General features: G+C 30.0%; 1 protein-coding gene across 1 annotated transcript; it reads left to right on the plus strand.

Annotated features, from left to right (window-relative positions):
* The first annotated feature begins 4,095 nt into the window (after window positions 1–4,095).
* On the plus strand, window positions 4,096–5,894 carry LOC107616717 (GATA transcription factor 19). Its single transcript, XM_088502420.1, has 2 exons — window positions 4,096–4,652; window positions 5,500–5,894. Exons 1-2 carry the CDS (start codon window positions 4,269–4,271, stop codon window positions 5,791–5,793), a joined length of 678 nt encoding a protein of 225 aa, XP_088358546.1. The 5' UTR covers window positions 4,096–4,268; the 3' UTR covers window positions 5,794–5,894.
* The last annotated feature ends 6,326 nt before the right edge of the window (window positions 5,895–12,220 follow it).

Here is a 12,220-nt window from a genome sequence, read left to right on the forward strand (position 1 = left end):
CGGAAGAATCCTAACCATCCAAGATAAGTAGGTGGAGTTGTTCATTTTGCGAATGGTAATCGCTATTGCAAGTAGTATCATAGATGGATTTTGTTGATGATATGAGTGATTAACCATGGTGAGAAAGCATTAGGTGCGATTGTAGCATCCCGACGACTGTGGAGTCTGTAGTTAGTTCAGGCTGTTGCAATTCATGATGATTTAACTTTAGCGCGGAAAAAGATTGAATAAAGTTTGGTGATATAGTTTATATATCAGTTTAAATTAATTTTTTTCCCTGTTTTTGTTGGGACCATGTTCATCCAATGTGACGTAATCTGACTGACATTTGTTGAAATTTGGTTGATATTTGTTGGATTATTTAATTATTAATTTGTTATGTTATGTTTTTTTTTCCTTGTTATAAAGTGAAAATAACCTTGTATTGCATTGCAGAGGACCAATTGCATGATCAGGTGTTAGCATACTCACAGCACCTAGCACAAGGACGTTGACGCGACGGGCTGAAGGATTACCACCTGTGGAAAAGGTCAAGGGGAGGAAAAATTAGCATATTCATACTAGAGTGTAACTTTTGATATGCTTGTTTTGCTTATACACTGGTTCTAGTCTTGGGAATTTATTTATGTGAAACTAGGAGGACGTAATTGTGGACCCTCTTTTACCTTTTGTAATTTTGTGAAAATGTTGGTCTTCATTCACTCAGGCATGACATTCTAAAAAATGCATGAAAGTGAACATCCATTTTCTCTGTGAAAGGAACCATCCATATTCTAGCTAAAACGAACATCCGTCTAACTATGTCTTTATTCAGGGATTTATCTTTAGTTTTCCGAAGTGGAACAACTTGAAATTGTTAAGCATTGAGTTTTTGAAATTTGAACTTGAGTCGAGTTTCCATGAAGCATTCTGAACAGATGTTACAGCGAAAGTGAACATCCATTTTATCTGTGAAAGTAACCATCTAGATTCTTACTATAACAAACATCCAGTCTTTATCTAGAAATTTATGTTTACTTTTCCAAAGTCAAATGACTTGAATTTGTTAAGCATTGAGTTCTTGAATTTTGACATTGAGCCAAGATTTCATGAAGCGTCCTGAATAGACGCTATAGTGACCACGGTCTGAACATCCAGTTATATGTCAAGATGAACATCCAACATTTGTGAGTAGTGATAATCATATAATCAATAAGTGGGATCATATAATTAGAATGAACATCCATATTGTCTAATAAATTAACCATCCGGATGAATACAATAACGGTGAACATCATTAATATTTAGAAACGAACATCCAAAATTTTTTAAAAATAAACCCATTCTTTCTATACCAGATAACCGTTTTCGTCTATAGTATCTAATACATGAATTACGTATTGAAAAGTCATGTCTAACAGAAACTAACTATTGTCGAATGAGCTTAACAAAGACATGAACCCATCAAATTGGTGGGACTCATTGCGGCCAACATGAGCACCGACCTCTAGAGTCCAAACCTCGTAACCAAAATCCGTCTCTTCACTTCCAACCTCAATAACATCCGACAGTTGCATGGCCTACAATTTCAAAAAAAAAAAATAATAAGATAAATCCTTAGTATATATCATTTGCTTGAAACCTCACTAACCAGCACAAGCAATGCAACCATAAAAAAGAAATCAAGCCAATCATTCTACCAAGCACTTAGACCAAAAAAAAACCTCACTAACCAGCGCAAACAATGTCACTATACATCACATACATGAATATGCAGTAGCTACAACTACCAAGCACATAGTCCAGACATCGGTTTCAGAGCCAATGGTGACTAGAGTTGTTTTTTTTTTAATTCATTTAGTGTTTATCATGTGTGATCATATGTATATTCCAAACTGAACATACATGAAGCATATTAAGTCGCCCATCCGTTGATAACTAACTCTTGGCTATTTAATTTTCATTATCAAATTAAATCTTAATGATGATAATAACATTTGCTATTTTTCATATTCAACAATCTCATGTTTATACATGCAATTTATATTAAACCAAATAAATTCATATAGCAATAAAAGTTAGTCCAAGAAAGATCTAGTTTCATCCACAATTAAGGAGCCTAATTAACTATTAAAGAAATAAATGTAATTAACGTGCAAACAACTTAGACTGGGGCAATTTAGAGTGAATTGAGGCTGGAAAGCTTAGTTATTGCAATTGTGTATTGAATTTGCAAGGGTTAATCAAAATTAGCACAAAGAAAATAATCAAGGCAATAATAAAGAAGCCCACTTATTTATGTCAAATAGTATAAAATAATCACATAAACACGGTCCTTTGTTCAAAAAACAATAATTTTGATGAAAACCAATTTTAATTACTCAAAAATACACCAAACAATTGATAACATCTGAATTTTTAACCAAATTGGTGTTTTGATAAAAAAAAATTACAAACAAGTGCATAACAAAATTCAAGCTCAAATATCATTAGAAATCACATAAAACTGCACAATTGTAAATTATACTGCCTCATGAGAATAGAATTTAAGTCAAATGCTGGCCATATATAAGAATTAAACATACAGATTTCATTTAGGCATTTCATCGAGCATATGGTGTGCATCATGTGTAAACAGAACATTTAGTTCAATGGAAGCAGCAATCAACCCATAAAATTCAGCCAGCAAACATATTCAATCTAGCAACAGATATTAACTAGTACTAAGCCTAATCTATATGCAGAAACCAGAATTAAAAGCAATGAAATAAATAAAATAGAAAGAACCGGGGACAAGGAAAGGGATGAAACCTGTGTTGATGAAGGAGAGAAAGAAGAACGGGGGCAGTGATGGTGTCCAGCAGCATAGAACTTAGCCGCTGCTGGATTGCACTGGGGTGTTGCTCGCCGGAGCTGACAGGCGCAAACAGGAGCGTGGGGCAACGAACACGGTAGGGAGAAATGGGGAAAGAGGAAAGAAAGAGAAGAGAGAGAGGGTGGGTGACGGTGGTTGCTTGGCTGGGGGGTGATGGTTGGGGTGATATGGGTTGAATAAACGAAGAAGAGAGATAAGGGTTTGTTAGAGAAGAAGCGACGGAGAAAAAGGAGGTAACGGCGGATTGAGAGAGGGATTTGTTGATTTGATTATATAACTTAAGGTAATCATAATTTAATTCAAATTTCAAATTAGAAAGAATTCAAAATTAAATAACTACCCATAATTTAATTTTAATTACAATTAAACCCCATTGTACGCATTGTACAATAAAGCTATTGTCTCCTCATACTTTCCCTAATTCTAAAAATAATAACACTTACTTGGATGTGGAGAATAATTCTAAAAATAATAACACTGACAACAATAAGCGTCAATAAATTACAGCGTGAAAAAAATTATTAATACTATATTACCAATAAAACGACCGTCAGCACAATGACGCGTGAGAAAAAATATTAAAAAAATAATTTAATGTTAAAAATATTTTTTTTAATTTGAAATAAAATTTTAATTCCTTTAATATTTTTAAAAATTAGAGACATAAGAGACTGAAATTTTTAGAAACGAAAATTAAAACTTTAATGATATTCTTTTTAAAAATACTCTCATTTAACTTTTTAAATCTATCTCTTAATCTCCATATTTATTTTAAACTAAATATAATACTAAAACATAATTCAATCTAATATATTTTACACTAAATACATTACAAAAACTTAGTTTAATCTTATTTTTTTGTCAATCAATTTTAATTTCTTTTTCCAAATGCAATAGTCATGTGATAGCATAAGCGCAAATGCGCAATAACTCTAAAAAGTAGACTCATGCATGCCTTACCAAGTACCAACAAAACTCAACTCCTGGTTCTGTGACTAATTAGTTATGATTCAGTCTTAGTCACCTCTTGATTTCTTCTCACTTAAGAGTTCACTTTTTCCAGGCTATAACCCAGACTTTGGGCCCCTCATGTTTATTTCTTTTAGTCCTGATATCCTTTGACTATAAAAAGACAAAACTAAACTCTCTATTTGCGGTTACTATGACAACGTGGACTCCTTTATTAGCTTATATAAAGCTAGCTGACAACACTCATTTCTCATACCCTTCTAACTCTTCATTCATTTCCTGCATTGTAAGTGTCCCTCTCACATTTCAAACCTTCTTTCATATTGCAAAATAATACCCTTTGACTCTCTCTCGCTCTTTTCCTCATTATATTCCCCGCTTTTTATTTCTCAAACCTCTCTAACTTGGCTCCTCTACATACAATTTTGACAAGATAAAGAAAAGAATGATGAATCATTGTTGCAGTAACAGCAACTCTCAGGATCACGTGATGGGCACGTGTAAATGCGGCATGTTCCCCACACCCTATGGAGATGACTATTATTACGGTGACCCAAACAGCTACTCCTTTACACCTTCTTCGTCGTCTTTGTCTTGGTCGTCCGTGGACTGTACCCTCTCCCTGGGGACACCGTCCACGCGATTCTCCGAAGACGAAGACAGGCGAACACGTCATCATCATCATGAACGTCGCTCCAAACAGAATCCTCATCATTCTGAGGCTAAAGCCAGCAAGGGATCCGACGGTGATGCTTTCTTTTCTCGCCGCTGTGCCAACTGTGATACCACTTCCACACCCCTATGGAGGAACGGTCCTCGTGGACCCAAGGTAAATATATGAATGGGTGAAAATTTCTAGATCCAGCAATTTTTATTGTTAGTGGCGAGTAATTTTAGTCGACGTACATATTTTATTAGGACGAATCTTACAAAAATTTATTATTTTGTTAATTATTAATATTTAAAAATATGAGATATAATATATGAAAAAATTTGGAGGCAGCATTTTTATTAAAATCTGATCAGTATTTAATTAATAAAAAATAATAAATAATTTTATATTATTAGATATAATTTTATACTATATAAAATACTAATAATGACTATAAATTACAAAATTTATTAACTCTTAACATTTTTTATGATATATTATTAAATTATTAAATTAAAAAAAGAACTAAAAAATTGAGTTAATAATTTAACGTTTTTCATTTTACTAGTGCATTTAGATTTTTTTTCTTAATTTTAGCCTGTAAAAATAAACTGATGGCTAAATGCTGATTAATAAATTATACTGATTTATAGCATTGTTATATTAATTAAATGCTAAAAAATTAAAAATTAAATAAAAATATTATAAGGGTTATTATTTTTTGTCCACTTAATAAATTTTTTTAATTTAATCAAATTTATTAAATTATTTAATGATTTTTAAACATAAATTTTATATGAAGGCAATTTCATGTATTAACGAAAAGGATTATATTAAATTTTTTGCTAATTTAAAAAAAAATGTCGATGCTTCAATTAATAAAGAGAGTGGCTGAATTTCATGATGAACTATCTTTTAAATAGTAAGCTTTCGCTTTTCACCCCTCCATATATAATCACATACTTCTATATATGTTTAAGGTACACTTTATTTAAGGTTGTTTTTGTGTTTGAATTGCAAGCAGACACTATGCAATGCATGCGGGATTAGATACAAGAAAGAAGAGAGAAGAGCCAGCGCTACTGCAGCCGCTACCACAACCACCGTTACTAACAGCGGCGGCGAAATGGAGCCGGTTGCGGCGCACATGTACGGCCGCAACAATAACAATTCGTGGTACTATACAAACTCTCAAGGCAATAATAATGGCGAGTTACGTTTCATGGATTATGATGCCAATGATGACATGGACCCATTCCCTTCTTGGAGACTCAACGCTGCAGACAGAACAAATCTCGTTCACGACTTTACAAGATGAAGAAATCATTGAACCACATTATGCAAGTTTATATTAAATTAGTTATTATTTAAATATTTAATATTCATAGAAAGGATCAATGCTCATGTTTTGGTGTGCACTTGCCGTGGTCAGTTATTTTGACCCCTCTATAAATTTTGATAAGTAAAGTGTATGTTTAGAAGCTATTTATATGAAAATATTTTAGAACAATATTACATAACTAGTATAATTTATTTTTTTGTTAATAATTAATTATTAATATTTAAAAATATTAGTTAAAAATATAATATTAAATTATTATACTAAAATTAATTAGATTATTGACCAAAAATATTAGTCAATATAAATTAAAATTATTAATTTTTTTATATTTTTCTCAAAATAATATAGTAGATATTCTAATAAAAATTTTATAATTATTTTCGTATGAAAATATTTTTTAATTATTAAATAATTGATTATAGAATTTAATTTTAATATATTATAAAAATATTATTATTATTATTATTATTATTCGATATATATAATGTTATAAAAGTGTGGCTAATAATAACATTATAACAATGATGACATGATGTAGACCATGCAATGTGTGTATATAGCTGCTACTACCTTGGCAGTCAAGACCATGCAAACACACGTCAACGACTTATGATAACGATGATGCAGATGTTTTTTATGCGATGGTTGTGTTCTCGTTTATGTAGTGTTTAATTTTTAAATTTTTGTAAATTGTGTTTAGAAATGGAAAGCTTTCCTTTATCTTTAGTTCCTTTTTCTCCCACTTCGATAAGACCGACTGACCGAGTGTAAAAAATAGAATTACTCTATGTACTTAGCGCTTAGCGGGTGTTTAAATTAAATAATGAATTTTTAAATGAAGAATGTTAACTGTCTGCGAGTCTTTTTAGTGAAAAGCAGATCAGAGTTGATTAAGATTAACTTTAGTGTAAGATAAATATAAGACTTAGTTAGTTATATAATATTTTTGTTCTTAAATTTTAAAATTTAAATGTTGTAATTTAATTCTCCTTAATTTTAAAATTTTTTATTTAGTTGAGATAATCATATTAGTTGTATGTTTATGATGTTTTGTTTGGAAAAAAAATAATTAGATTAACTTTATTTCAAAAAATTTGTAGTTGATTTTATTATTTATCAATTATAAGTGTAAATTAATGCACAGATAAATTCATTTGAAGTGAAGTAAAAAGACGATGAAATAAACATTCTCTCTCTTTTGAAAATTAAGATTTCTCATTTTTAATAGCAAAAATCTCTCGTTAAAATCTCTTGAATTTGAAATAAATATTCTATAAACAAAATCAAATACATTATTTTTCATTAGGAATTTTAAATATTCTCTCAAGTTACTTTTCTTTCTTTAATTACCTCATTCAAACTAGGGGTGTCCATGGATCGGATCCGATCCGCATATCCGCGGTGTTTATCCGAATCCGATCCGAAAATTGCGGATATGGATCCAATCCGCAAGGCCTTCGGATAGGATCGGATCGGATCCACACACTAATCGGATCGGATTGCGGATTTTGTGTTGGTATCCGCATATCCGCGTATTCGCAAAAATAAAGAAATAAATAAGTAAAATATTCTTTTTATGTTTTATTTTAACTAATAATTATCATATATGTTAAATTATTTTAATTTATTATTCAAGAAAAGTATGTTTAATATTATTTTAAGAGTAAACATATTTAAAAGAATAGAAAAATAAATTTTATTGATATTTTTTTAATAAAAATAGGCTTTTAAAAATATTTTTGTGTTTTGCGGATATATCCGATATCCGATCCGATCCGATCCGCAAATGTGCGGATCGGATCGGATCGGATCCAACCTTAAAAACTGCGGATATTGGATCCGATCCGATCCGATGATTGTAGTGCGGATCGGATCGAAATTTTGGCCATATCCGATCCGATCCGATCCGCGGACACCCCTAATTCAAACAGGTCCTATATGTATTTTGATAATATTAAAAAGATAAAAAAATTAAAATTTATTTTATTTATTATTTATTATTTATTATAATAATTAATAAATATTAAATAAAATAAATTCTGATTATTTTTGTTAATATTTTTTGGTTATTAAACATAACTTTAATGTATTTTAAATATAAAAGAATTTAAATGTCATAATTAAATTTTCTTTTAACTTTAAATTTCATTTATTAGCTGAGATAATTATATTAGTTATATTTTTACGATGCTTTGTTTGGAATAGGGATGGTAAAACTTTCCTAGATACAGGGATCTCTGCGAGAACTGTTCTGAATGGGGATTCGATTGTGGAGATTTTTTTCGTGGGGATGAGAATGGGAAACAAATTAAAATTCCTCTGAGGCAGGCGCGGGGATCTGAGTGGGGATCCCCATCCCATCCCCGCTAATCTTCGAAATTCATAAATTTACTGAATTGTTCTTAATAGTTTATTTCTCATATATGTTTTTTAGTCATTTCACACACACATATATATATAGAAACTCAAAACTCCTAATCCTCATTTGCATAACCCTTCTTCAATTTAAAAATTCCTAACCTCTTTGCAGCCACTCTCTCACCACTCTCCCTTCTCACCGCATCGTCATACCTCATCGTGCCATGATCCTCACCGCGTCGTGCTCTCTATTTGCGGCGTTCCTTTCCGTAACTCTGTCGTCGTGTCCATTCTCCTCTCTGTTGCCGCTTCTCCCACCTTGTCCACTTCTCTGTTCTCTGACTCGCCGTTGCGTCTCCCCACTGCGTCATTTCGAAAGAAGTCACCATCTTGTCGTTTAGACTTTTTGTATAAATCTTGTTATTTTTGTATAGAATGGATACTTACACCTCTATTCATATGAAAATTAATCATTAGTTAGAATTATCAGATAGATGGAGAATGGTCTCCGCGGGGAATGGAGCCCTATAAAAAATGGGGATGGGGAGTAATATTCTCCCACGACGGATAATAGAAACGAGGACGGGGAGTAAATCTGGGGACGGAGATGGAGAGCCGGGAGGCATCCCCCCGCTCCCACCATACCCCATTGACATCCCTAATTTGAAAAAGATAATTACATTACTTTTATTCATAAAATATGCAGTTAATTTTATCATTTATTAATTTCAAGTGTTTATGCATAGAAATGAAAATATAGAGGATTGTGGGAGCAGGAAAAACCCCTTATTTCCCACTAGATATAACAAAATTTTTCTTCATCTTTATTTTTGTCCCTGTTTTTGTCTTTATCTCTATCACCATCTTCATCTCCACATTAATTTTCAAAGATAGAAAATGTTTAATTTTTCTCCTATTCTTTAAAAATATAATTACAAATAGATAAATTTTATAGATAAAAAATCAATATACAAAATGTGTATTGAATACATGTTAATATTTTGGCCAATATGTTGTATCGAAATTTTTACACATTTATAATATTATAATACACTTCAAATATCAATATTCAACCAAAACATCATAAAATTGAAGGGGTCGAACGAAAATAAAATATTTAGCATTTAAAATTACAGGAATGTTACTTTTACAGTTTGGATACGAAAATGTAATTTTCTACAAATCTATATAAACCGTGGAAAGAGTCCCACGGATTTAAAATACACGTAAACCGAAGGATTCTGCGGTTTAGTTGATAAAGCATTTGAAAAGAAACCGTGATAGGGATTCTACGGTTCCTGTGAGGATGCAAAACATGCATAAACCGTAGAAGGGGTCCAACAGTTTATACACGAAGTTTCACTATATATACCAACCTAGAGTCAATGGGATATATTTACATCTATCATTTGTATTGTCAACGAAATAAGACTATATTTTGTAGTACATTTTGAATTTATTCAAATTATAAAAATGATATAATTTTAAACGATTTAGATAATATTGATTTGATTTATACTTTTCAATCTAATTCAATTTTATGGAAATGATTGATTTGTACAGTGCTAGTTTAAATTTATTTTTTAAATTATTTTGATTTAATCTAATATAATTTGAATTAAATAGAATTATATTCTATTTAAATTTTAATTTTTTAATTTAAGTAACTCATTCAAATTTTTAGTACATATATTCAAATAATATTTTAAATTTTTAATACGTATATTTATATATATTTATTTAAATAATATTCTCAAATTTTTATTAATAATAACATATTTTACTCCAAAATATTTAAAATTTAAATAAATATAATTTAAATTTTTTAAATTTTAAACCCTATTATTTGGATGATATATAATTCCATATATTTGCTAATAATTTTTTTTTATTTAAGAAGGATAAATTTAAAATAAAAGAAAAAAATAAACCTTAAGAAAAGTTGCAAGTCTACAACATCATTAGGGACAAGTATTTCGAAGGTCTGACCATGTCATTCAATTTTTTTTTTTTAATAAAGTTCAAATATACTCCCAATTTTGGACTATTATTTTAGAATTTTTTTAATTTTTTAAGCGTAAAATAAATAAAAAGATAAATTCTTGAAATAAAAATGACACTCTATTATCACACCACTCACTCTAGGTTGGTATATATAGTAGAATTCGGTGCGTGTTTTGTATGTTTGTGCATGTTTTGCATTCCCACGGAAACCGTGGAACCCATACCACGGTTTCTTCCCAAATACTTCGTCAATGTAAACCGTAGAATCCCTTCAGCGATTTACGTGTATTTTAAATCTATAGGACCCCTTTCACAGTTTACATAGATTTATAGAAAGTTGCATTTTCGTATCCAAATTGCAAAAATTGTATTTCCGTAATTTTGGAAGTCAAATGTTTTATTTTCCTAAATTGCCCTAAAAATTCAATATACAAAATATGTATTAAATATATGTCAATATTTTGGCCAATACATTGTATCGATAGTTTTTACACATTTATAATATTGTAATACACTTCAAAAATCAATATTCAACCAAAACATCATCTTCATTTTTATATTAAATTTTTTTTGGAAATATAGCCCCACAAAATTCCTTCAGTTTTTAATAAAAAAAAATTACGTTAATTCTAAGTATAATTAAGATAAAATAAATTAAATATTTTTTAATTATATCATATAATACAAATAATAAACGTCAAATTCTCAATTTTTAAATAACTATCCAATATAATTTTAACAATAAAAAGAATATTGTAGATACTGCAGAATTCATATTTGAAATGTTTCCAAATCTTCGATATTAGTATCTTTGTTTGTAGAAATTTTGGCTGCTAATAACCCTTGTTGCATAGTAACTCTGGCTTCTTTTTACTCCTTTATATATATATATATCTCAAAGTATCTATTTTTTAAACAAAAAATACTTTGTCTTTCAAAAAATATATCTGTTTATTTTTTGAAAGACAAAGTATTTTTTGTTTAAAAAATAGATACTTTGAGCTCTAACATTATTATTTGAGGATAATAAGATGAATTTTTTTTGTTAAAAATTCTATTAAATAATAATAAAAATTAAATTTGTAAGAATTTTTATTTGTAATTTGTGATAATTTTAAAACTCACAAAATTTTTTCTAACGATAAAATTAACTACCGCCACCTTCTTCTTATCATTATGATTATAATTTCTATCTCAACTACTTCAATTATGCAACCATACGTCGTCATCCTTGTTAACTACTCTACTACTATTAATACCAATACTATCAATATTATCATTCTATTTTCTCATTCTTTTTTTGTAATGCTATTTGTCTTTTTTTAAAAGATATTTATATTGCAATTATTTTTTCTTCTTGTGACATCATTTTCAGCAATGGTCCTTCTCCAATTAACCGCCAACTACAAGAAAAATATTGAGTATTGGTGAATTAGCATTGGATTTACCGGCGGATTTGACAATAAATTCGTCGAAAAAAATTGTCGGATTCTACTTTTCGACGGTAAATTTGCCGGTGATATTTGGAGGGAAAAAAAAGTAATTGGCGCAAGCATTACCGTCGGATTTACAGATGAAAAAATCCGATGGTAACCTGGATTAGTGGAACATTGCGTTTTGGAGAATCGCAAAGCGTTACGGTGGACATAACCGCCAATAAACCCTAAAAAATCTCTCTCTCTCTCTCTCTCTCTCTCTCTCTCTCTCTCTCTCTCTCTCTCTCTCTCTCTCTCTCTCTCTCTCTCTCTCTCTCTCTCTCTCTCTCTCTCTCAACAGTTATTGACATTGCGGCGATCACTGGCAACCACCTCCAGCCACCCATCTCTCTTCTCCAGTAATTCTAATTAATTTTCTTTTTGTTTTAGTTAAATTTAGGATTAATTTAAGTTTTAGTTGTTAATTAGTATTATGATTTAGGTTTTTGAGTTAATTAACATTTTAGGTATTATGATTTATGTTTTTGAAGTTTGTTTAAATTATTGAGTCAAAGTTGATTAAAGATTAAAAAGGGATTAATAGCTCCATAATTAAAATTTATTAA

Source organism: Arachis ipaensis, chromosome B1 (genome assembly GCF_059453495.1).
Source record: "Arachis ipaensis isolate K30076 ecotype BB chromosome B1, ASM5945349v1, whole genome shotgun sequence".
NCBI lineage: Eukaryota > Viridiplantae > Streptophyta > Magnoliopsida > Fabales > Fabaceae > Arachis > Arachis ipaensis.

Bases quoted from the DNA above. Each gene is read 5' to 3' on its own strand.
- LOC107616717 (XM_088502420.1), top strand. From the start codon at position 4,269: ATGATGAATCATTGTTGCAGTAACAGCAACTCTCAGGATCACGTGATG. The intron at 4,653-5,499 runs GTAAATATATGA...AATTGCAAGCAG, and splicing joins ACGGTCCTCGTGGACCCAAG to ACACTATGCAATGCATGCGG.